At 57.1% G+C, this 25,820-nt stretch overlaps 1 protein-coding gene and 1 long non-coding RNA gene across 2 annotated transcripts in view; one reads left to right on the forward strand and one right to left on the reverse strand.

Moving 5' to 3' along the window:
• DTX1 (deltex E3 ubiquitin ligase 1) overlaps nt 1-16,597 on the reverse strand; it is a 34,710-nt gene extending 18,113 nt beyond the window's left edge. The window contains exon 1 of the mRNA XM_023647122.2: nt 16,202-16,597. Coding sequence (XP_023502890.1) covers nt 16,202-16,460 — 259 coding nt within the window. The 5' untranslated portion in view covers nt 16,461-16,597. The remainder of the gene's footprint in view (nt 1-16,201) is intronic.
• A 731-nt stretch (nt 16,598-17,328) lies between these two features.
• Nucleotides 17,329-19,680, forward strand: LOC111774647 (uncharacterized). The gene is made up of 2 exons (XR_002809720.2): nt 17,329-17,589; nt 19,536-19,680. It is a non-coding gene; the product is annotated as an uncharacterized lncRNA (long non-coding RNA).
• The last annotated feature ends 6,140 nt before the right edge of the window (nt 19,681-25,820 follow it).

Raw genomic sequence — 25,820 nt, forward strand, 5'->3', positions numbered from 1 at the left:
ACTCATTCAGACGCTGATCCCTGTGGGGTTGAGTTACTCTTTCCTTCCTCCGTGGCTTTGGTTTCTCCCTGCTCTGGTCCATTCCTTCCTCCGCTCATTTATCTGTTTCTCACTCGTGTTTGTGTTTTCGTTCCTTCCTTTGACGAACGTGCTGTCTGCTCTTTGAAGGCTGCACGCTGAGTGTTCACTCAAAATGAACACAACACACGGTAACCCCAGCCGGGGGGGGGGGGCGTCCTCATGCCCCCATTTTAAAGATGAGAGCACTGGGGTTCGGCTCCCCAGCCCTGCTCCGTGTTCCCCTAAGCTCCCGGGAGCAGGGATCCGTGGGACACTGGGTTAAGCAGAGACAACCCAAGGTCCGGGCTGCAGGACTTCTCAGAGCCTTTAGTCTGCTCTGGGCCTGGGGTGAGTAGGGGGGATGCCCTCGCTGGGTTCACTAGGCACATCTACAGGAAGGCTGCACCCTTGACGGCTCCTCAACTGTGGGCAAGTCCCTTCAGCCTCCCCAGGTCTCGGGGGCCCCATCTTGAAAATGAGGGTGATGCTAATCGGTGACCCCACCCCCACCCCCCCGCCGCCGCCAGGGCTGCCAGGAAGATTCAGCGACACCAGCCACAGAGCACAGGGGCTGGGTGGGGCATCCGCGCTGGGAGGCGCACAGACCTCATTCAAGTCCTGATTGCTTGACTTTGCAGCTCTGTGACCACGGTCAGGTGACTCAATGTCTCTGAGCCTCAGTTTTCTCATCTCTAAAATGAGCATGAGTGGACCTTCCTCGTGAGGTGGTTCAAAGGACCCATCAAGACAAATACTGTCTCGTCTCTGATGATTCCAAAATCCGTCATTTCCAGCCTCCTCCTCTCCCCTGAGAGCCAGACTTGTGTATCCAGCTAGTGGAGGCTCTGATCTCCCCCCACCCCAGACCTGATCCTCCTGAAGGCTTCCTCGTCACAGTTACTGGCAGCTCCAGCCTTTCAGCTGCTCGGCCCCAAACCCCCCAAACCTCAGATTCATCCCTGACTTCTTACCTCTTACCCCAGCTCCAGTCTATCGGTAAATCCAGTCACCTCTACCTTCAGATCCATCCCACATCTCCCCACTTCTCCCCACTGCACTGATTCCACCTGGTCCAAACCACGGTATCCCTCCTGCCCGGACCATTGCAGTAGACTCACGACAGGTCTCTGCTTCTGCCCTTGCCCTCTCTAGTCTGTTCCCCACATGGCAGCCAGGGGGATCTTGTTCAACACAAGTCAGATTACATCCTTCTCCTGCCCCCAATTCTCCCATGGCTCCCTGCTCACTTGGAGTAAAAGCCAAAATCCTGGCCATGCCCTGCCAAAACCCCACGCTGTCTACGAAGCCCCCCTCGCTCACTCCACTCCAGCCACCCAGGCCTGCCTGCTGCTCCTCAGACATCCCAAGCACTATCCAGCCTCAGGGGCTTTGCATTTGCTGTTCCCCCCATGTGGAATATGACCTAGCCACTGCCAGATGTTCTCAGAGTTTCCACCCCGCTTTCTTTCAGGTCTTCGTTCAAATGTCACCTCTTTGGAAAGACCTTCCCAGACCACCCTTCTAACACGGCCGCCCTCCCTTCCCCGTTCTCTCCCCCTGCCTTATTTTCTTCCTGGCAGTCTGCACTACCTGATACGACCTATTAACCCTCATGCTTTTTTTTTTTCCTTTCTGCTTTTTCTCCCCAAATCACCCCAGTACATGGTTGTATATTTTAGTTGTGGGTCCTTCTAGTGTGGCATGTGGGACGCCGCCTAGCATGGCTTGATGAGCGGTGCCGTGTCTGTGCCCAGGATTCGAACCAGCGAAACCCTGGGCTGACGAAGCAGAGCCACGAACTTAATCACTTGGTCACGGGGCCAGGCCCCACCCTCATACTTTCTTTGCTCTGTGCAGGATCCCCAGCGCCCACCACAGTGCCTGGTGCACGCAGGATGCTGTCCCTACGGGGAGGGGGTCCGCAGTGTTAAGTGGCATCCCTCAGGGCTGGGCGGGGCCCCACCGTGCTCCCGCCCGAGGATCCATCCCCTCCTCCCCACCTGGCTCAGGCTGCTGTCTCCCGACCACAGACTCCATCTGACTGTCCCCAACTTGGGTCCCTACCCAGGGCTGACAGAGCTTGTCTTCTGCTCTCTCCTCTGATAGATTCCCAAGGGTCCTGGATCACCCCTGCCCCATCAACTGCCCTGAGCTGAAAGCCGGGGGCTGAAAGCCGGGGGAGTCGAGGCTCAGAGCGGTAGCTGTGGACACGAGGGAGGCGGGGCTGGGGTGGGGTCCCTGGGCTCCTATCATGTCCCAGCCAATCATCTGGAAACGTCCCCAGGGCCTCTGGGGCGGCCCCCTTGGATGCCTGCTCTGTCCTTTTAATTGAGTGTGTGCGCATTGATTTTTCCCTGACTACGGTGTTCTTCCAGGGCTGGCTCGAGAGGGGGTTGTTAAAGGGAAAATCCTGGATCCTGTCCCCGCTCTGCTCCCGAGTGCCGCCTCCGCCTCTCAGGGCCTCAGTTTCCCCATCTGCCCAGTGAGGGCTCCTGATAGGTGATCTTCAGGTCTGAAGCGCCGCCATCAGCCTCCGCGTGGGGTTAGGGCACTGTGCTCCTGGAAGGTGTAACCCTGGTGGGAGGGCTGGGAGGGGAGCTGCCACATTCAGCCCCCTCGGGTGCCAAGTCTGAGTTGGGCAGGGCAGGGCCGGGGGTGGGAGATGCAGGGTGAAGTGGTGGAGGGGGCTCCACATACAGCCTCAGGGTCCTCCTCTGTCAAATGAGGTTATTAATACATACCCCAAAGAAGTGCTGTGGGACAAGGTACGATAATGCACGTCACAGGTGCTGAGCAGAGCCCTCAGTTATAGCAAATGCTCAGGGAGTGGTAGCTAAGACGGTTGTTGTTATTGCACACGTTACCCACATTCACTCTCTAGCAGCCCTTGTTCACTTGGCAAACTCCTATTCATCCAACAAAACCCTCCACCTGCCCGCCTCCTCCAGGAAGGGCTTTTCCGTTCTGTTGCTACAGCTGGCACATGCAGCTTTTTGTTGCATGTCTATCCTTGCCCTGTCATTAAATTATTCGTTTTTGTTCTTAATCTCCCTCACTGGTTGAGGCCTTTCTGGAGGACAAGGACCAGGTCGGATCCACGTCTGTGTTCCCAGCAGCGGGCACAAGGCCTGGCACAAAGGAGGTGTCTGCAGCTAAAACGGGTAACCTACTTGGCACAGCTCAGGTCTCAGAGGACTCGGGAAAGAGGAAAGGTTGGTCTCGATGGAGAGGGACTGGAGACAGGAGCAGGAGCCAAGGGCCACATGGGGCCCCGGGGATGGGGTGAGGCCAGGGTTCCAAAGGTCAGCCCTGGCCAGCTCTGCACCTGAGGACTCTGGGAGTTTTCTGGGCCAGGTCAGCTTAGGCGTCCCTCTCTCCGGGGCTCTATTTACAGGCATCGATTTCCCTGCCTGTTCACTGGTGGTTATTAAAAGTGGCGTCCCTGGAGTCCTTTTCAGGCGAGATGGGAGCCCCGAGAGCCGGAGTAACAAGGGCAGCTGCCGTCCTCCCTGCTGGGCCCCCCGCAGCATCCCCCCTGCCGCCCACCCATCGGTCTGCCTCTCCCGCTCCCGCTGGCCATGGACCAGGCTGAGGGGGCCTCTGGTTCCCTGGTGACCTGCCTGGGCTGCGATCTCAAGATTTCCAAGAGAGCAGCCGCAGAAATGCGCCTTGCCCTCCCCTCCGTGGCCTTGGCCTAGATTTTTGGCCAGAACAATGGGTCCAAGATGGGGCTGGAGGTTCTTCAGCCTGGGAGATGGGATGGGTCTCAGACTGGTGGCCTGGGGGCATGGCCGGTCTTTCTTTAAGCCCCACGCCACCAGGTGTCCCTGAGCAGACTGCTCCCCTCTCGGCCTCACGGGCACCCAGCTGCACCGGCCACGAGGGTCTGGGTCCCTACAGCAGCTGGAAACCTGTGGCAGGCACGTCCCACTTCTGAGCTGGTTTTCGTGCATCTCCTTTTGTTGTCCGTCCCCCAACCCCCCCTTAGTTTCTTAGGAATGTCTGGCTGAAAAATTCCAATCTTGTTCCAGCTGAACTGAGGGGAAAGGGGCCCTGGCCAAATGTCAGCGGGAGGATTGCAGGAGCTGGGCCCCCGAGACCGGGTGTGGGGGCTGCCACACACTGCAGCCAGTGACCAGTTCATGCCTGGGGCAGAGACGAGAGAGATGGAGACACGGGGGCCGGGGGGAGAGAGAGGCACAGGGAGACTGCCAGGGTGGGGTCAGGATCCAGATGGGAAATGCTGGGGCCGAGACAGAACGAGAGGAGAGACACACAGAACAAAAAACAACAGAAAAAAGAGTGAGGCAAAGAGATGGGAACAGAGAGGAGGGACAATGGGGACAGACAGTAGCTATGGCAATGACCACAGAGCAAAGGTTTATTGAGCACTCACTGTGTGTCAGAGGTCTGCTCAGCACTTTCTGTGCACTAACTCATTTTATCCTCACATGATTCCTTCCAGGGAGGGAGCAGAATTATTCCCGTTTTACAGTTGAGGCAACTGAGGCCAGAGAGGTGACATCTTGGAAGGGCTGGGAATGCTGCTCCATTCACAGAGTAAAGGAAAGGCCAGGTTTGACTGGTTCTAAGGGGTTCAACTCAGCCAAGCGGGAGCCCAGCCTAGGATACCTCCAGTGACGGGGAACTCACTACCTCAGCTTTGCCCTCAGTTGTTTTGCTGTAAGAGGTTTCTGCCCTGAGAAATGTGATCCTGACCTGATGACCCCCCCTGCCTGAAGGTGGGGTGTGTGGAGGTGTCAGTCCCCAGCTTTTGGCCTTAAGAAGAAGCTGACTCCGTAGAGAGAGGGGAGGGCCCTGAGCCCCCCTGCCTGTCCCTCAGCCTCCAAAGGGTTCCTCCCTGGGCCGGGCTAGCCAAAGGGCCAGCAGGGAGCCCCTCCCTCTGGGGGTGGCTTCCTGGAGGGAAGTGACCTCAGTTTGGGGGCACCCAGACCCTGACAGGAAGGGGGGGCCGTGGGAGGCAGTCATGGGACATCCTGTCAGGTGGGGGGAGTGCCACTGCAGGCTGAGGCCTGTGACTGCAGACTGGGCAGTGGGTTGAGCATGAATTGAGCGCCCACTGGATGCCGGGCCCCAGGGAAGGACTTCAGTGAATCCTCACCCAACCCAGAAGTAACGGTCACAACAGTCGTTCACACTCAGAGAACTCACTTCCGTGACTGGGCTCATGTCACTCGTTTAATCCTGACAACAGTGCTGCGAGCTGGGCTGTTACTCCCATTTCAGAGGCGAGGGGAAGGAGGCACAGAGGGGTTAGGAACACCCCCAAGGGAATCTGCGAGTAAGGGGTCTAGCCTGTGACCGTCCCAGGCCGCCTGGCTCCATGCCGTTCCCTTTACTGCTCTGCTCTGCTCCCACCAGCCCACGTTCCAGAGGAGGAAACTGAGGCATGGAGGTTACACAGTGAGTAAGTGGCACGGCTGAGGTCCAAACCCAGACTGCCATGTGACCTTGCAGGACAGTGGCCCTCTCCCTTCACCCCCGCTGAGTATCTGCGTGGCTGGCCAGCCCCCCGACAGCAACAGCGACAACCATCCTGATTTACTGAAGGCCCCCACTGTGCCAGCCGCTGTGCTCAGGGCTCAAATGCATCGTCCGGCCTCGCCACGGCCCTGGGGGTTTTGTGCACTGTCGTTAGCCCCGTTTGGCAGAGGGGGAAACTGAGGCTCCTTGGGAAGACAGGGAGGGCCGGCTGGGGTGGCGGCCAGGCTGGGATTCAAAGTGCGGTCTGTGGGGCCTCTCCCGCACGGCCGGTGATCAATACTCCCGGCGTGTTCTGTTTCCCTCCAAACTCTCCCGGGGGACTCGTCAAGCCGCCGCGGCCCATTAGCGGTTTCTGCACGTCTGAAGCTGGCCTGGCTCCCCAGGGTCTGCTGGCAGCCAGGCCGGGGCAGTGGGGAGAGGAGGGGAGCGGAGGGGAGGTGAGGGGCTCTCCCGTCCGCCTGGGGGAGGCCGAGGGTCTGCGTGGCACTTGGACAGCCTACCACCTTCAAATCGGTTTTGAAAGGCCCTCGCCCCCGAGGCTGCCGCAGCTGGAAGCTGGCTGTGCCCACTTACGGGTGTGGGGGGCTTCCCGGTCACCTGGCCCCCCACACACTTGGGCTCAGACGCCCTGGCCCAGCAGCAACAGCTGAGAGCAGGGAATGGGGGGGTAGAGAACAGAAGGAGCCACAGTCCTCCATCTCCTGGGGCCCCAGGTGGCCCTTGGCAACTGATCTGACCCTGCCGAGCCTCTTCATCTTCATCTGTGAAGTGGTCATCATCATCGTCATCACAGTGAACGCGCATGAGGGCCTACTATGTGCAAGGCACTGTTCTAGGTGCTTTACAGACACCAACTCTTAACCCACACGACACTTTACAGAGCAGGTAGCCTTCTCATCATGGCCTTGTACAAATGCTGAAGCACAGAGAGGTGAAGTGACTTGCCCCAAATCACACAGCTGCTAAGCCACTAAGCCAGGATTTAACCCAGCCAGATTTGAACTTCTCCCCACTACCACTGCCACCCCCCTGGTCCAAGCCACCATTAGTGCTAGACTATTGTAGTAACCTCTGCCCTGTGTCCCTGCTTCCACCCTGTAATGCATTCTCACAGGGCAGCCAGAGGAATCTTTCACAAACTCAGGTCTGACCACATCTCTCCTCTGCTCAACACCCATCAATAGCTCCCTAGTGCCCTTAGGAAGCAGTCTAAGCTCATTAGCTCATCTTTAGGGCCCACCACAAGCTGTCTGCACAGCCTCACACTCTAACCACACCAAACCTCTAATTATCCTCTGAGCACATCATGCATGGTTGTGCCTCTGTGTATTTACACGTGCTGTTCCCTCTGTCTGGAATGTCCTTCCTCTCACCCACCCCTTTTCCTCCCTGCTGAGTTCCTAAGCAGTCTGCATGGTTCAGATCAAGCACTATCCTCTTGGAATCTCCTCTGCCACCCTTAGGGAGAAGCACTCCCTCCGTGGGGCTCCCAGAGCACCTTGCCCCTGCAGTACCCCGTTAAGGCACACACCTCACTACCCGCTGAGGCTCTGTGTGCCCACCAGCCTGCGAGCCTCTCAGAGGGTGGGCTGGCTTTCAGCCGCTTCAGCAGCCCTCCACCGCCAGCAGCACAGGGCGGCAAGGGCGTGGAGATGCTAGCTGAACAAAAGAATGAATGAATGAATGACCACACACACCCCTAACCGAGTCTACAAATGACGAGGCTGGAGACCGCGAGCTGGGGGTGGACGCGATGTTGTTTCAGTCCACAGGCTATTTGCATTCAAAAAATACAATGACCAGGCATTTAAAAATTGGGGTGTGCTCACTCAAGTCTGGATTTCAGAAGTCCCCAAAAATATTCAAAGATGTGGCCACCACTTCTTGGCAGAGGCTGAGTCACACTCACCTCATTCGTGTTTTCAAGTATTTACTGAGCACCTACTGTGTACCAGGCACTAGAGAACAACATCGAAACCTCTGCCTTCGCAGCCACTGCACACGCGTCTGTTAGCTGCCCAGGCCCTGTGTGCCTCTGAATTTTTGGCCTCTGTCTAGATGGGGAAACTGGGCCCCAGCGAGAGAGGAAGGGGCTTGGCCCAAGTCACCTAAAGCAGAGACTGCTCCTGACCCCAGCCCCTTGGCCCTCATTTCCACGGTCCCAGGGGACTAACACCTTGGCATGAATGGACCTTTGTTCCCCAGAAGAGAGCAGTTGGGGGAGGGCTCCAGAACGGTGTGATTTCAGGTGAACCCGATGCTTCCCCAGCGAGCTCTGCCCGCAGTCAGTGGGAGAGGGAACAAAGCTCAGCGGAGGCAGGGCCCGGCCTGTCATCAGGAGAACAGGAGGTTACGCTGCGGCTGCTGGCAGGACGGTCCTGGCCGCCAGCGCTGCCTCCTTCCTTTGATTGCCTCGTCCTTTGTTCGGCATTTCAGGGCGTTCGGACCCAGGGCTTGGTGCCAGCCTCCCTCCCGTAGCTTGTCACCCGCCTGCCACTATTGCCCGGGCAGGTGGAGGTGGCAGCCTGGAGCAGCTCCAGAGGGACGATGGGAGAAGCCCAGAGAGGGAGAGGTGCTTGGCCAGGGTGGCAGAGCAAGGACGCAGCCACGCAGGACCCAGGGGAGACTCAGCCCCCAGCCTGGCAGCTCCTGGAGCCCCAAGGTCAGGAGCAGCCCCACATCCCGGGACCTCCTCAGGGTCTGGCCTCCTGGGTCAGGCCCGTCACCCCCCACCGGATAGAAGGGCCTTGAGGGCAGCCGTCTGTGCTGTCCTTTTCATTGCGGCATTCCTAGTGCCTGGGACAGCGTCTGGCACACAGTAGGTGCTCCTTAAATTCCTGCTGACTGAACGAACGAATGGATACTGACCACAATCCCGTGAGACAGGTCCTGTTGGCCCATATTACAGAGAAGGAAACTGAGGCTCAGGTAGGGAGTGTGGTTTACTCAAAGTCGCAAGTGCCCCTCCCCCACGATCACCAGGGAGCTGCTGAGAAGGGAATCTGGGGTTGGGGCCCCACCAACAAGGCTCCCTGAGGCAGCCAGTTCCAGATTTGGGGCCCCATGTTCTCGGCTGGTATTAGCCAAGGGCAGCCAGGGGCTGGTGGGGGGGGGGTGTCCATGTCAACCAGGAGGCTGGGTGGGCTCATGGGGGCGACTGTCTCGGGGCCTGGAGGCTGTCCTGGGGAGTGGCTACCACTGGGAGTGATGCAGGAGTGAGCAGAAGGAGGGGGCCCAGGAGACACAGACGTGGAGCAGGGAGACCTCGGAAGGCCACCCCACACTGAGGAGGGAGCTAGGGACCCCGCTGCCCACGGTCTGAAGGGGCTCCTCCAGTGTGACCAGTCCTGCCCCATCTCCTCCCCATGCCTGCCCCTTCACTCCTTATCTTCTTCACTCCCCTCCATCACAGTCCCCGCAGCGCCCCACGGCCTCCCCATCCCCTCCCCCATGACAGCCCCCTTTATCACGCGCCTCACTCCATCTTATTGTTAGCAGCTCCAATCACAGCCTCCATCACCTCCCGCTCCCCTCCCCCTGCCACAGCTCTCATCACCTCCCCCACTCCAGCCCCGCACCGCCCTCATCTCTAGGTCAGACTCTGCAGCTCCCTTCGAACGAGGAGGCTGGCGGGTTGGGAGAGAGCAGGAAAGGATGGAGACGGGACAAAGAGGGGCAGGGGACAGGAGGAGCGAGAAGGGGCTGACTCTGAGGAGGATCCCACCCCCACCCCCGCAGGAGTGGGCCGGGCGCCCGCGGGCGCTGTCCAAGGTGCTGCGGCGCCGGGCCTGGTGCGGGCGGGCGCTGCAGACCTGGATCTGCATCTCAGGCCCACCTCTTCCTACCTGGGGCAGGTGGCTCCCCACCCTCTGAGCCTCAGCTTTGCTGTGCGTGAAATGGGGTGATGCTGCTGGGGGGCTGGAGGGAGCCCAGACAGAACTAAGGAAGTGCCTGCGTCAGCCCCTGCCCAGCCTGCTCCAGCTCTGGTCTCCAGCGCCCGTGATTAATGAGGCTGGTCCTGCAGCGTGGCTCTGGGTCCCCCGGGGCCTGGCCACTAAAGGAGAGCAGCTGGCAGCCCAGCCAGGCCCGGTGGGACCCAAAAGACCTCCCTCACCCCCTTCCTACCTCTCCCCCTTCTGTCACAGCCCCCCTTTTCCACCCAGGCCGGGCATCTCCTCCAGGACCTTGCCGATGCTGGTTCCTCCACCTGCAGGTGTTCCTCAAACTACACAGACTCTCAGAGGACTCCTCCTCCAGGAAGCCCTCCTACTCAGAGCCCCCAGGCACACACTGCCCACATCACCTGTACCTGAAGGCAACCTGTACCCCTCCTATGAGGCATTTTGAGCAGGAGTACCAGGTGCAAAGTGATATTCTCCACGCTTTCACCTACATCGTCTCATTTAATCCTCACCATGACCCTCTCAGGAAGGGATTATTCTTGTTCTCATTTTACAGAGAAGGGAACTGTGGCTCTGAGAGGTTAAGGGCTTGCCTACGGTCACACAGCCAGTAAAGGGCCAAGCTGGAATTCAGATCCATGTCTGAGTTGGAAGGTCCAACAGCCGTTCCCTCCTCTGCCTGCACTAGACTCCGAGAGCAGTCTGGCAGGGGGCCTGTCCTTCTCTCCGAGTCCCCAGGACCCAGCCAGGTGGGCAGCACTGACTGTCAAACAAAAGTGATGATGAATTTATGGTATCAGGAGAGGCTCCTGGAGCCAGACAAGCAGCCAGAGGCCAAAAGGGTGAGACTGTAATGGTGGAAATGTTGGCAGTGTGACAGGTGGCAGTGGGAGAGACCTGGGTAGGGATTACGTGGACGGGCAGACACCATGGGACGGACCCCTCCCCACCCAAACGCACATTGTCCTTCTTGCCCCTGTTGTCAGGCTCAGCCCCAGGGACCTCCAAGATTGGCTGGGAGACCGTCTCAAGGGCTCCTGTAACCAGGGAGCTGGTCCTGGAGGCCTCTGTGGTTGCGTAGGTTGTTCCTGACAACAAGCCCCAACAGAGCTCTCTAAGGAGAAGAGGGACACTGAATGTCCCTCTCAGCTGGGGCATTGAATGTCACCTTATTCTCCATCCCTGATACCTGTCTGAGAGGCCTGGGTTCCAGCTTGGGACTAACTGTGTGAACTTGGGTAAGTCACTCACCCTCTCTGGGCCTCCGTTTCTCCATCTGAACAATGACCTGCTTAGGAGTCTAAATTCTGGTGGTGCTTTCCCTGTCGATGGCTGCTCCTCCCTCTGGGTGGCCCCACCCAGTCTCCAATAGCTTAAGCGTGTCCTCAGGACATTTCCCAAAGCGGCAGGGACCAGGGCCAAGGAGCCCCAGTGACCCACAGAAGGGATGAGGTAGGCTTGGGAGATGCTGAGACCATCTGCCACCTGTCATTCCAGCCCGCCAGCTTGGGAGCCAGGCACAGCCACGCTTCCAGCCTCGGGGACAGCAACCGTGGAGGGTCCCCAGTCTGGCCTCCCCCAGCCTCAGCTGTCCCATCTACAGCATGGGCACAAGGCTGCCATAAGTGTCCCCAGCGGAAGAGGGAGAGGAGAACGGGTCACAACAGGCAGTCAGAAAGGTGGCCCTCCCCTCAGCCTCCAGCCATGTGAGTCCCGGGAAGAATCTGGGAATTGTTTAGGAAGTGGCTAAGTCACATCCCTGTCCAGCTGTGGGGACCAGATGGAAAATCCAAGGTCTGGGCGAGGCCCTCGGAGGCCACTGCCCCCCCGGTACTGCCCCAGTGACCCTCAGGATAGTTGGGGCCTTGCACGGGGGCAGAAAACGGCTCCCAAATCTTTCCCCCACTGCTGGTGGAGCCAACCGCTTCCCGCAAGATCCTGGGCCAGCTCCGCCACCAGCTGCTGTGCCCACAAACCCCTCAGCCTTAGTTTTCCCATTTGTGAAATCTTGGTTCGCCTGTGGTAGGGCCGGCTGCAGACAAAGGAAGCCGAGGAGAGCTTTAGGGGGACAGCACGTGGCCCAGCAAGGAGGACACCAGGGCTGTCGCTGCACACATGCCCAGGAAGGGCGTGATCTGACATCATGTGGCCCAGGGTCACAGCGTTCCCCTGCACGTGGGCTCCAGACCTGCATGGCTCCAAAGGGAACCTCACCCCCTGCGGGGAGCGATGAAAACAGCCCAGCAGGGGAGAGGTGAGAGGGCACTGGCTGAACAAACAGCAGCCCCCAAGGGACCGGGCCTGGCCTCTCCCCTGTGGTCCCAGCCAGACAGGGCATCTGTGTGTCAGCTGTGTACAAGCGGTTGGTGCTGTGTGTGTATGCACAAGCGTGTGCATCTCGGCACACGCCACGAGGCGTGTATTTCTGTATATCCTGTGCTGGGTGTGCCGTGGCACCAGCCCTGTCCCACCGGTAGGTTAAGAACATGTCAGAGCAGGGGTTGGTGAACTACAGCCCACGGGCCAAATTTGCCCGCCGCCTGCTTTCACGGAGCTCACGAGCTAAGAGTGGTTTTGACAGTTTCAAATGGTTGGAAAAAATAAAGAAGAAGATTTCCTGACCTGCGAAAATCACATGAAATTCAAATTTCAGTGGCCACCACGAGTTTGAGGGGAACACGGCCACATTCATTTACATAAAGGCTGCGGCTGCTCTTTCACACGCAGCGGCAGAGCTGAGCAGTTACCCCAGAGACTGCAGGGCCCACAAAAGCTAAAATATTTACTCTCCGACCTTATCAGGAACTCTGCCGGCTCCTGTGTCAGAGCACTAGCAAAGCTGGCGCGTGCTGCTACTCGTCCCCAGAAATCAAAGTTCAGCTTCAGTGAACTCATCGGGAATTTTACAATCAGAAAACCTCGATCGGGGGCCGGCCCCGTGGCCGAGTGGTTAAGTTCGCACGCTTTGCTTTGGCAGCCCAGGGTTTCACCAGTTCGAATCCTGGGCGCAGACATGGCACCGCTCATCAGGCCATGCTGAGGCAGCGTCCCACATGCCACAACTAGAAGGACCCACAACTAAAAATACACGACTATGTATGGAGAGGGGGGACTTTGGGGAGAAAAAGGAAAAAGAACATCTTTAAAAAAAAAAAGAAAACCTCAATAGAAGCTGTGTTCATTTCAGTGCATGGATGCGAGCTTTGGGGTTTACAACCTTATGTTGTTTTTAGTGTGTGTGTGAGAACCCTAATTTTTTCAAGGTTCAGGACCTCCTACTCATCTCTCGTGCAGCCACAGTGTTCAGCACATGCTAGGCACACGGTGGCTGATTAGCCAAGGTCTGTGGGATAAAATCACAGGCTTGGTTCTCTCCATCAACCCGGCAAGGCTGCTAGCAAAGCAATGCTCTTGCGCATTTCATAGATGTGGAAACTGAGGCCTGAAGAGGTGAGGACACCTGCCCAAGGCGCTTCCCTGGACCATTAACAGTGAGGACAAGGCATCCTTGCCTGACATTGTTTGCTCCTGGGAGCACTGGGGCAGCACCCTGTGCCAGGTCTGGTGGGGAGGCGTCCGGCAGTTTTCCGGGCATCCAGGTCCCCTGCCAGCCATGGGTTTCCAGGCCCCCCTCCCTCGCTGGGGGTCTTGGCAGCCTCCCAGGAGCCTGTGGAGGGACGAGTGGATTTTTCCCTTTTCCAGCAAACAGGGGGCAGGTGTGAGCAGCTCTGGGGAGGGGGGCGGGGAGGTGACTGAAGCTGGACTTCTGGGGGCTCCAGCGAGGCTGAACGACAAAAGGGGTGCCACTGAGAGTAAGGGGCCTGCTGAAGGGGGGCAGAGGGAGTTTGGGGGTGCTAGGAACCCAAGTAGGGGTGCTGGGAATAGAAATGGGGCCCTGAAAGGTGTGGGGGGAACCAAAGGCGAAATGGCCAACTTGGCAGCCTTGCGGGGGGCTGTCCCTGCTTCTCAGGACCACGAGCCGGCCCCGCACCAGCTCCGACCCTGCAGAATGCCAAACACGGGGCCAAGGAGAAGACCTCCTCCCGCTGTCAGACCCCGCCCTCCACCAGAGAAGCTTCTGGGATGAAACAGAGAGAACAAGGCAGAGGACTCCTAGCACGTCTCATTTCTCCATCAGGGACTCAGTGCCTCTCTAGAAGAATGGGCACGAGGACTTGAGGGTGACTTCCTCTGCTCTCAGGATAAAATTCAAAGCCCTTTCCCTGGCCGTCCAGGCCCGTATGTCTGGTCCCTGCTCCAACCTCATCCTGTACTGCCTTCCCCTTGTTTACTGCACTGCAAACATAACAGACTTGAATGAACTCTGCTCCTTCCCACCACAGGGCCTTTGCACAGGCTGCTCCCTCTGCCTGGAACACTGCCTCCCTCGCTCATTCTTCAGATTTCTGTTCAAACCTCACTTCCTCAGATTAGCCTTCTGTGACCACCCCTAGACTAGGTTTATCTCATGTTCTCAGACCTGCAACTGGTTACCTGTGTGCTGTGTGCCTGCCTGCTCCCCTACTACACTGCGATCTCCACCATAGGGTGTCCAGTAGTAGACGTCTACTGAAGACCCCATCTTGCTCCTTGCAGTATTCTAGTGCTTAGCACAGGGCTGACCCACAGCAGGAGATCCATAAATGGTCCTGTGATGGCCTGAATGAGTGGCTGGGGCCACCAGTGAGCACAGTCAGTGCCTGGAGTTATGGAAACATTGATGTACTGAAGAGTAACATCCATAAACCACTTGTTACGAGCTCGCCTGTGTTTCCACACTTGGTGACCACTCTGTAGGCACCAAGCAACGTTCTGGAGCAGAGCTATCCACTAGAACCTTCTGCAGTGAAAGCAGTGTTCTGGATCCCTGCTGTCTAGTACTGTAGCCAGGAGACACAGGGGGCTACCGAGCAATTGAAATGTGGTTCGTGGGACCAAGGAACTCAATTTTAAATTTTATTTAATTTTAAGCAACATAAATTTAAATAGTGGCATGTGGTTAGTGGCTACCATATTGGATGGCACAACTTTAGAGAGAAAGAGTCCTGCTGTCCCCGAGGCTCACATGCCATTCTGTCATCCAAGGGTTCACAGGAACTGCCCCAACCCTCCTCAGCTGGTCCCTGGGGTCACTCATGCCAAAGCTTCCATGAGGCCGGACCTCACCATCCTCCACTGCCCACCAAGCTTGTCACAGAGACCACCAGGAACAATGACTCAGGGAGATGTCCACCCAGATGGCGAGCAAAAATGCAGAGAGTGGACCTCCCCATTTTTATCACCATCATCACCTATCACACGGTCACCAAGACTGCCACTAACCTCATTCTCTCCATCATGACCACCCCATCACACCACTGCCAAGTCACCACCAACACAGCCATCAACACCACCACCACCAGTTCCACAACCAACACTACCAGTGACATCACCACCAATACCATCTCCTCCATCATGACCACCCCATCACACCACTGCCAAGAGCACCACCAACACAGACATCAACACCACCACCACCAGTTCCACAACCAACACTACCACTGACATCACCACCAATACCATCTCCTCCATCATGACCACCCCATCACACCACTGCCAAGAGCACCACCAACACAGACATCAACACCACCACCACCAGTTCCACAACCAACACTACCACTGACATCACCACCAATACCATCTCCTCCATCATGACCACCCCATCACACCACTGCCAAGAGCACCACCAACACAGACATCAACACCACCACCACCAGTTCCACAACCAACACTACCACTGACATCACCACCATCTCCTCCATCATGACCACCCCACTGCCAGCCCTGATCATCACCACGCCATCACACCACCCCAACACGACCGACCCCCAATCACTACCACCGCCATCACACCACCCCAACACGACTGACCCCCAATCACTACCACCGCCATCACACCACCCCAACACCACCAACCTCTCATCATCACCACCGCCATCAAACCACCCCAACACCACTGACTCCCCCATCATTACCACTGCCATCACATCACCCCAACACCACTAACCTCTGCCCCCCATCATCACCACCACTATGACATCACCCCAACACCACCAACCTCCACCCCCATCTTTACCCACTGCCATCACATCACCCCAACACCACCAACCCCCCATCATTACCACCGTCTTCACACCACCCCAACACCACCAACACTTGGAACCAGGACAGGACACCAGTCAAGAGCTCTGGCTCTGAAATTCAATTGCCTGGGCTTCAATTCCAGTTCTGATTTAAATCACTCAGACTCAGTTTCTTCATCTGCAAAATGGGACGACTACTACTACTAATACAATATTCAGACTTACTGTCTGTGATTGGAAAAAATCCAATGAGGAAGCACATGGAAAGCCCTTCAACTGTGAGAGACATCGATCCAACCATTTTGCAGATGAGGAAACTGAGGCTCAGAGAGGTGATATAACTTTTGCATAGCCCTACAACTAATCTAAGAGGCTGGACTGGAACCCAAGTCTTAAGCTGGACTAGGCTAGGCTGTCCCTTTTTGGGGGCAGGGAGGTCAGATCGGCAGATGGACCTTCTGGCAGTTCCAGGCTCCCTCGAGGGGTGGTGGGGGCGTTTCTGCATTCCACCAGGAAAGGTGGTGGTGTGGCAGTGCTGGTGGTAGCGTCTGTGTCTCGGCCCGGCCCGGCAGGTGTGTGTGTGGGGGGGCAAGGGAGAGTGAGTCTGCTCACCTGTGTCCTGGCGAAACTGGTGCATGGACTGCAGGTCAATGATGTAGGGCACCAGCTGGGCGTCCACCTGCCCCAGGACCACAGAACCACGGGCGTCCTCCTTGAGCACGTTCTCGATGTGGTGGCACACGGTGGCCGTGTAGGGCCGCCAGCGGCTGTGCTCATTCAGCCACTCCCACACCACCACCCGGGCCACATTCTGCGGTGGGAAGCCCAGCCCGTTCCCGGGCATCATGACGCCCTGGCCTGGCCGTGACATGGCCGCTGCTGCCTCAGGGGCCAGGACCCCACGACCACGGGCCCAGCTCCTCCTGGGCCTGGGAGCAGGCGGGAACTTCCTCTCTCCCCAGGGGTGCAGTAAGGACTGTCCAGCCTCCTTTCTAACTCCTGGTCCTCTTGGAGGCCCAGAGGCCTGAGTTAAAGGTGTGTGGGGCAGTGTTCCAGCTCCAAGGACCCCTTCCGGGCAGGCAGCACGGTCTCAGATAAAGCTGCTGCTCTGCAAAGCAAGGCTTCCTTCTGATGGGGGAACCGGTGCCCTAAATGCCTTGGTTCCCTCGGCTCAGATGCGAGAGTGAGGCAGCGGCCTCTACTCTAGGTCCCGTCTCTTCCCTGCTGGTCTCCCGTCCTTCTTCCGGCGCCCAGGGCCTGTCACCCAGAAGGCCGGGCCCCAGCCTGCTCTCTGCAGCGCCCAGCCAGCCCTCCGCGCTCCCAATTGCGTCCCAGACCCTGAGCTTGGCTTCAGTGGGGCTGCTTGCCTGGTCTCGGGTCCGCCCCACCGACGGCTCCTGCTGAAGGGGGCGTCCCTGTACCCCCTGTCCCCGCTCCACGGCGTCCTGGAAGGCCTGGTGGCTGAAGAACGCCCGGGGGAGGGGTGCGGCGCCTACCTCCGGGGCCGGGCTGCGGCTCTGGAGCTGGGCGAGGGGACGAGGGGGGCGGGGGCCCGTGGGCACGCCCCACCCCACTCGCTCTTGCGACCTGCCTGGAGACAAGAAGGGGAGAGGGCCCTTTAAGAATAGAGCGCGGCACCCCCTCCCCCTTCCCGGGAGAGCGAAAGGCTGAGAACAATGGGGAACCGGTGGGGGGGGGGCGCAAGGGGGGCTAAAGGGGGTCGCCGGCCACGTTCCCCTGGGGCAGGCCCGAAGGGAGGGCTGGGGCTGGGGGCGCGATTTGCCGAGACTCCTCACCTGCGGAGCCCCCTCCTCAGCTCCCCGAGCGCTCCCCTCCCCCGAGGCCCGCGCCCGGCCGGGGATGCAGGGTGCGCGGGGATGCGCGGGGATGTGCGAGGATGCGCGGCGCGGCGCTGCAGGCGCGGCCCAAGGCCCCTCGGGGGTCGCGTCACCGAGGAGGTGAAGCCCGGAGCTGGATCATCGGTGCCTCCCGCCCTTGGGGTAACGGCCCCCCTTCCGCAGCCCAGACCTCCCCAAAGCGCGCGTGGGTTCCCCGCAGGAGCCGGGGGTGGGGTCCCCAAGCACCCCGCGCTCTCACCGCCTGTCCTCTGCTCTGCCTCCTTCTCGGCTCGCGCTTCAGCTCCGCCGCCTCCTGGGCTCCCCCCGGAGTGGGAGGGAGCCGCGGTCCCGCCTCCGCGCCTTTTCCCTCCCAGGCCTGGCGGCCGCCGCGCTGGGAAACTGGGCTTTCCGCGCGCGGACAGACTAGTCCGCCGACCGACGGACGCATGAGCCGCTGCCGGGCGCCGGGATCCCGCGGGTGGGAGGCGGCAGCGGCCGCGCTCAGGGGAGGAAAGGGGGAGGGGGCGGGGAAGGAGGAAGGGGAGGAGACAGATCAGGGCCCTGAGCGCCGCTGGTGCGGACACGTGAGTCCTGGGGCGCCCCAAATCCTCAGCTAGGCCCACCTGGGACCCCAGGAGGTCTCCTCAGCCCAGGCAGGGCGCAAGGCATGGAGTAGGGTATCTATTCAAGCAGGGGTCGCCTGCTTGAATTCTAGTCATCTTTACATCCCAGTTGCCCAATCCAGGGCCTGGCATACAATAGGTGCTCAATAAATGCTTGAATGAATGAATAAATCCAGAGATTGTTTAAAGAAACATCTTAAAGCATTCTAGGGTAGCCTTCTCTTCTCCTTCCACTATTCTGGGAGAGAAGGATAGGGAGGGGCTGGCAAGGCCCATTTCAGAGCCAAATGGAATCGTGGAATCTGAGTGTACATATGGGAAGACAGGGCCCAGAGAGGGTAAGAAACAGGCTCAGGATCACACAGCAGCTTAGAGCAGAGCCCAGACAGGAGCCCAGAGCCGCTGCTTCTCCCAGTACCCAATTAGCCAGCCCAGAGCCCACTTCCTCAGAGCACCCAGCTGCTTCAGCTTACCGGGGGTAGCAACAGCATGCGCCTCCCAGGGAGGTGGGAGGGACCTAGGCCAGGAGGCAGAGACCTTAGAGGAAGGCCAGGGCAGACCCTCTGCCATCTCATGCACAGATGCCTGCAAACAATTGGCGCTCAGTAAATGCTGGGTGGGGGTGGCCGGACAGCAAGGGAGGCAGGTGGGGCAGCAGCTCAAGCGTTAACAGGATGCCGCTCTCCCTCTGGCAAGCTGGCTGCAGCTGAGGACACACACCAGCTGGGAGGGGCTGGACCACCCGGGGCCTGTGGGTGTTTAGATTAGGGGAGATGAAGGATGCCTGGGCTGCAGACGGGGGGTCAGCGGGCTGTTTGGGAGCCTGCCCAGAGCGGCCCACGCGCCCCTTCCTCCCCGGGGCAGATGGCGATAAACTAAGTGAGGTCAGGGCAGGCTGCACAGGGGCGCTTTCCCAGAACCGAGTCCAGTTCCCCAGCCGGCTGGAGTGGCCGCCCCTCCCCAGGCCCCTGCTCCATCCTGCAGCCTGGTGCCTGATGGGCTTTCCCAGACTGGCTCAGGGATTCTGCTTGCTGGCGCCTGCCACGCACTAAACAGAGAGGCTCTGTCTGAGGGCAGGGCCAGCCCTGCAGCTCCAACGGGATCACTGAGCTCTAGGGTTTTCGCCCGGCGTCCACTGATGGCTTTCCGGAGGTCCATGCAGGCCCCCTCTTCCATTACAGACACACTTAGGTGTCTGCATTTTTCTGGGAAGAAGGCTCTGGCACTCAGAGATTCTTCTCCAGGGAGGCTGTGACCCAAAAGATTCAGGGCTGATGCTCAACAACCTTATGTTACAGAGGTGGATCTGAGGGCCCCAGGGTGGGGAAGAGACTGGCTCAAGGGCACATGGAAATTTAGCAGCAAGTTGGAAAGAAGAACCGAAGACTCCAGACTGTATAATGCTATTTAAGTTCTAAGGAAAGGTCACCACCTCCAGGAAGCCTTCCCTGAGCTCATCCCATCTTTCTCTGCTCCTCTGCCCAGACCTTGCTGTGACACCCTGTATCACCATTGGCCGCTTCAGTGGACTCCGTCCCTGCCAGAGTGAGAAGTCCATGAGGTCAGAGACTGTGTCTTATTCACTTTGGTGTGATGTGGCTGGTGCTCCTTACATAAAGGTTATTGTTTATTGGGTGCTTGTTACGTGCCAGACACTTAGATAGTACTCACGACTCTGCACAACTGCCCCACAAGGTAGGCGACGTTGTCTTATTTGACAGATGGAGAAACCTTGGAGGTTAAGTGTCTTGCCCGAGTTCCCAGGGGGAGGAAGTGGCGGATCTGGGATTTGAATAGCAAACCCGGCTGTACCTGCCCCTGCACGATGCCGCCTCTGTGTGTGTTCGGGGACATTAGAATGGCATCCAGCTGAGGATCTGCGGCAGGTCCTCGTGGCCCCTCTCCACTGGGCTCTGGGACATGTGGAAGTGCAAAGGCCCGGCCCCAGGGAGAAAGGGATTCTGAGGAGGGGAATGGAACTCGGCCTTCAAGGAGCCCACCACCCGCTGGGGAGAAGGCCCGAACATCAACGGGGAAGCCCAGAGAACAAAAGCGATCAATCATGAACTCTTTTCAAAAATTCGTCTGTGCGTATTGCACCCCTAGAAAAAGAATCTTGGGATTTTCTCTTCTGTTTTTGTCTTGCTTCCTCGCAGCCGTGATACTCGCTGAGGTCATCAGGGCAAGCAAATCAAGCCGGTGAGATGGGAGAAGGTTATCCTGCCACTTTTGTAGACCTTTGAGATACACATCAAATCTGGGGCTGATCACACTTATTTAAGCTGCATGTGAGGTTAGCGACAATTTCCTCAGCTTCGTGACCTCAATGACTTCAAATTCGTCGACGTAACCATGGTTATGGTCACCGTTAGAAACCAGATGAGGGTTTTGAAGCACGACCCAGAGGGACCTGGGGTTTGCCTCTCTCTTCTCAGTACTGTCGATGCTCTTGAGAGCATCAGTCAGGATGTTATGTGCACTGTTATGGTGGCATGGAAAGATGGCGGCAAGAGGTGAACTCATTTTTTTGTTCTCGTATCCATTATCTATCCATCCATCCATCCATCCATCCATCCTTGCGTCCATTGATCTATACATTCATCTGTGCAAATGATTTTTCCTCCCTCCCTGCCTTCCTTCTTCTCCCCCCATCACTTCCTCCTAACCACCCATCCCTCCATCCATCTACACTCATCTATCTGTCCATCCATCCATCCAAAAGATACCGGCCGTCGCCTCTGTGCCGGACACTGGACTACGCGCTGAGACACAGAGATAACCAAAACAGCGTAGTTCCTGCTCTCCTGTGTCTCCGAGTCTAGTGAGAGGGGGAGACATGAATTGAAGCATCACACAAAGTTGATTATGAAATTTTGCAAGAGCCATGAAGGAGAAGTTCAGGCTATCCTGAGGGCCTCTAACAGGCGTCCTACCAGGTCTCGGGAGCCACGGAGGGCTTCTCAGAGGAGGTGACATTTCGGCTACTCCCTGAAGGATCCATGATCTTCATGTGGTCAAGCGGGTGGGAGGAGGAACAGAGGGAACAGAGACGTGCAAAGGCCCAGAGGTGGCAAAGAGCTTAGTGTGTCAGAGCAACCGCTGGGAGGCTGTAGTGGCCACTGAGGAGGGAGCAGGGGAGAGCCTGGGGCAAGAAGACGTGGGCGAGGCCTTGTGAGCCCCAGTGTGGGCTTGGGATTTTTATGCTAAGAGCCACGGGGAGTTACGGAAGGGGAAGCCCCACGCTGAGAACCTCTGCTTTAGTTCCCCTGGGGGTAGTAGTCTTCTCAGTGGTCCTTCCCCTGGGTTTGGGGATTGAAGCTGAGAGGGGGCCGAATGAGCCATCTCCAGCCCATTGGGCCCGTAGGACATACTATGAGCTCTCAGGTCTCATGTGGGCCACCCACTTGTTCATTCAATCAGAAAATGTTGATTGAGCACCTACTGTGTGCCAGACACTATTCCAGGCCCTGGGGATGCGATAGTGGGTAAAAGAGACAAAAGTCCCCGCTCTCCCAGAGCTGACATTTGGGGGAGGGGTGGAGTTAGGCAGTAAACAAATGCGTAAATAAAATACATAGTCGATCACAGTGGAGAAAATAGAGGCCTCGCAACACGGCCCGGGGATGTGAATGGGCGCAGCCTTGCTGGGAACGGCCTGGCCTTGTCGCCTAAAGCTGAGCCTGGGCACAGCCTAGGACCCAGCCCTTCTACTCCGAAGTGTGCACCCTGCAGAAGTCCCTGCCCGTCGACAAGAGGAGTCACGTGGAAGAATATTCACAGGGGCTCTGATCACAGAGGCCAAAATTGGAAAGCAGCCACACGCCTGTTGATGGGAGAGCAGATGAAGAGATTCCCCCAGTGAAATATTGCATGGCAGTCAAAAGGAAGGAAGCAGAACCATACGCCACAATACAGACGGATCTCTGAGGCAGAATAGCCCATGAAGGATGTCCCATTGCGTAAACATGATACCTTCATATAAAGTTGAAGCAGCTAAAATTATATGCACGTATGCAATAACGAGCTCTACAAAGGAAGCAGGGGAGGTTAAACACGGGACTCAGGATGAGGATTATGGTAGGGGATGGGATGCTGGGGTAGGGGGAACCACGTGGTTTGGTGTAGGTCATTGTCAAGATTCTAGTTTCTGTTTTGGGTGGTGGTTTCACAGGTGTTTATTACATTATGAAAATTAATCATTAAAAGCTGATAAGACTGGGTTGTGAAGCAAGGATTACGATAAACCTGTTTTTTTGTGAAGCAGAGTTAAAGGAGAAAAGCACGCACGCAGGAGAGGGGCCACAGCACGCGGGCAGCAGAGGCAGGCTGCAGTTTTCAATCAATAGGTTAAGGAAGGCATCTGAGCCAAGGCCTGAAGGAGGGAGGTAGTGAGCCATGGGGCAGGTTTAGGGAAGAGTGTTCCAGACAGAGGGCACAGCAAGTGCAAAGGCCCTGAGGTGGGAGGATGCTTGGCATGCTCTAAGAATGGCAGACGGTTGGGGCTGGAGGGAGTGAGTGTGGGCAGGTGTCCTGGAGATGACCTGCGGGGAGCGGAGGAAGAAAGCAGGCTTAGGGAGGGGGAGAGAGAATGGGGAGGAAAGGGAGGACATTTCAGGGTTCCGAGAAGGGCCCAGTTCCTGAGTCTGCTCTTCTCAGCGATTTGCTGTTCAACTTCTCACTGGATTCCATGAGACCCTTCAGTTTCCTTGAGGCGGTTTAACTGAGTTTCTCTGACTGGAAACCCAGTGCGTCCCACCTGGGTGAATCGCTGACGCTGTGCCCAGAGGGCCCGGCGCTGGTTTCTTCAGGAGAGGTTTCTTAAGAGAAGGTGCAAACCAGAGAGTGGAGGCTGGGCTGTGGGAAAGCGCTAGCAGGCGGGAGGAGGCTGGGCCAGCACGGATCCGACCCGGGTGTGGGATGGGGATCAGCCCGTTCACGGAGCGCCTCCTGCACCAGGGGTTTTTGAAGCTCTTCAGTCCTGCCCGGTGTCCTTACAGACTTTACAGACGGAGAGACGCAGGCCCCGGGCGGTTAGGACGTGCAGGTGAGCAGCTGAGCCTGGAAAGCCCAGGTCTCTGACCTTGACCTTGAAGCTCTCCTGTCTGGGATAAGAGGTCTCTGACCCATTTCCACTGCGGCGTCCCCTCATCTTTGGGTAACCTGGGGGCAGGTGAGTCCTTGTCACCTGTCTCTCTTCCCCAGCCTCCGGGCAACCCAGAGGCCTGCGGGCAGCTAGGCGGGGTGGGCACGCCCCACCCAGGCCTCCCTGTGTCTCCAGCACAGAGGGAAGGGACCCGGAGAAAGAAGGGGCTCAGAGTCGGGGGGATGGGGACGGGGTGGGAGGGCGGTGCGGCCGCGGCGGGGCTCCCGCGGAGCTGGTGCATCCGGGCAGGGCGCGGGCAGGAGAGGGGAGCGCTAACTTTCTCCGGGACCCTCGGACCTTCCTCCCTCTGCAAACCGCCAGCTCGGGCCGTGGGACGAAGCGGGGAGGACTGTGAAGGAATGGAGCGGGCGCACACTGCCCCCTGGTGGCCTGTGTTTGGGCCGTTGCCCTAATGCTGGAGGGATTTCCAGAGAACTCATTTTTATTTATTTTTTATTGTGTCGAAAACCATAACATACAATGTATCACCTTAACCGTTCCTAAGTGTGCAGTTCGGTAGTGTTAAGTATGTTCGCATTGTTGTGCAACCATCTCCAGAACTTCTTCATCTTGCAAGACGGAATCTCTCTACCCGTTCAACACGCCCCATCCCCATCCGCCAGTCCCCGCCACCAGCGTGCCGCTTTCTGTGTCTGTGTCTGTGACTACTCTAGAAACGTCAAGTGAATGGCATTATACAGCGCTCGTCTTTTTGTGGCTGGCTTATTTCACTTAGCGTAATGTCCTCAAGCTTCACCCATGTTGCAGCCTGCGTCAGAATGTCCTTAAGCCTGAGTAGTGTTTCATTGTACATATGCACCACATTTTACGTGTCGGTTCAGCCATTGGTGGACACTTGGCTTACTTCCATCTCTTGGCTGTTGTGAATAATGCTGCTATGAACGTGGGTGTGCAACTATCTCTTTGAGACCCTGATTTCACTTCTTTTCGGTCTGTACCTGGAAGTGGAATTGCTGGATCATATGTCCTATGAAATGAATCGTGTCCCCCGCTAAGTTCATATGTTGCAGCCCTACCCCGGAGTATGGCTGTATTTGGAGACATGGCTGTTGGGGGGTAATTAAGGTTAAAGGAGGTCGAGAGGGCAGGGTCCTAATCCAATAGGGCTGGTGGCTTTATAAGAAGAGGAAGAGAGAGTGTGTGTTTCTCTCCTCCCCTGTCCTCACTCACGCGCTGAGGAGAGGCCGTGTGAGGACACAACGGAAAGGCAGCCATCCACAAGCCAGGAAGGGAGCCCTCACCAAACCCAGCCACGCTGGTACCCTGATCTGCAACAGCTAGCCCCTAGAACTGCGAGAAAATGCATTTCTGTAGCTTAAACCTATATTTCTATGACATTTTGTTACGCCAGCCTGAGCTGACAAATACAACATGGTAATTCTATCTTTAATTTTTTGAGGAACCGTCGTACTGTTTTCCACAGAAGCTGCACCATTTTGCATTCCCAACAAGGGTGCACAAGGGTTCCAATTTCTCTACATCCTCCCCAACACTTGTTCTTTTCTTTTTTTTTTTTTTTTGAGGAAGATTAGCCCTGAGCTAACATCTGCTGCCATTCCTCCTCTTTTTGCTGAGGAAGACTGGCCCTGAGCTAACATCCGTGTCCATCTTCCTCTATTTTATACGTGGGACGCCTACCACAGCATGGCTTGCCAAGTGGTGCGTAGGTCCACACCTGGGATCCGAACCATTGAACCACAGGCTTCCGAAGCAGAACGTGCAAACTTAACCACTGCGCCACCAGGCTGGCCACATTATTTTCTGTTTTTTTGATAGTAGCCATCCTAATGGGTTTTCCAGGAAGTTTTTTCCTGACAACTCGGTGAGGGCTCCCTGTGTGCCAGCCCCAGGCTAAGTGCATCTCGTGCTTTCTGTCATGTAACCTTTGTGTTAGCCTGATGGTGAAAGTGTTACAGGTGAGGACACTGAGGGTTGAAGGGACAAGTGACTAGCTTAGTGTCACCAGCTAGTAAGTGCTAGGTCCATCAGGGGTTCAAACTTGGTTGTGTGTCTCTCTACAGCTCAGGTTCTTGACAGAAACCTTATTAATCTTGATGATGATGATTCTAATGATGACAGCTGGTGGTTACAGAGCATTATCCCTGTGCCCGGCACTATCCTCCACTTTTTACATACATTTTATAGCTCACTTAAGCTTTGTAACAACCCTCTGAGATATGTGCTATTATTATCCGCATTTTACAGATGAGAAAACCAAGGCACAGAAAACTCAAGTTGTTGCTTCAAGTCATATGGCCACTAAATAGGAAAGGCAGGATTTGAACCCGGTGTCCTATTCTGCCTTTGTATGGATGCACATAGCTTCAAAAAATCCCACCTACGAAAACCCAAATTCTCCCAAAGGGAAAGTGAGGCAGGATTTGCTGCGGTAAAAGCACGACATGCATAGCTGTCCTGAGTGTGGGTGATACTGGACAGTTTGCAAAGGACTTTCACGGCTCAGCGGGTTGAGGCCTCGCGCCATCTTTGTTGAGGAGCGACTGCTTCTAAGTAGGAGAGGGCCTGTGGCTGACCTGAGGGGACCCCTGGGCTCCGGGAGCTGGGACTCCAACACTGGGCTCCCACGAAAAGGCCAGGCATTTGCA

The sequence above is a fragment of the Equus caballus genome, chromosome 8 (assembly GCF_041296265.1).
Source record: "Equus caballus isolate H_3958 breed thoroughbred chromosome 8, TB-T2T, whole genome shotgun sequence".
Classification (NCBI taxonomy): domain Eukaryota; kingdom Metazoa; phylum Chordata; class Mammalia; order Perissodactyla; family Equidae; genus Equus; species Equus caballus.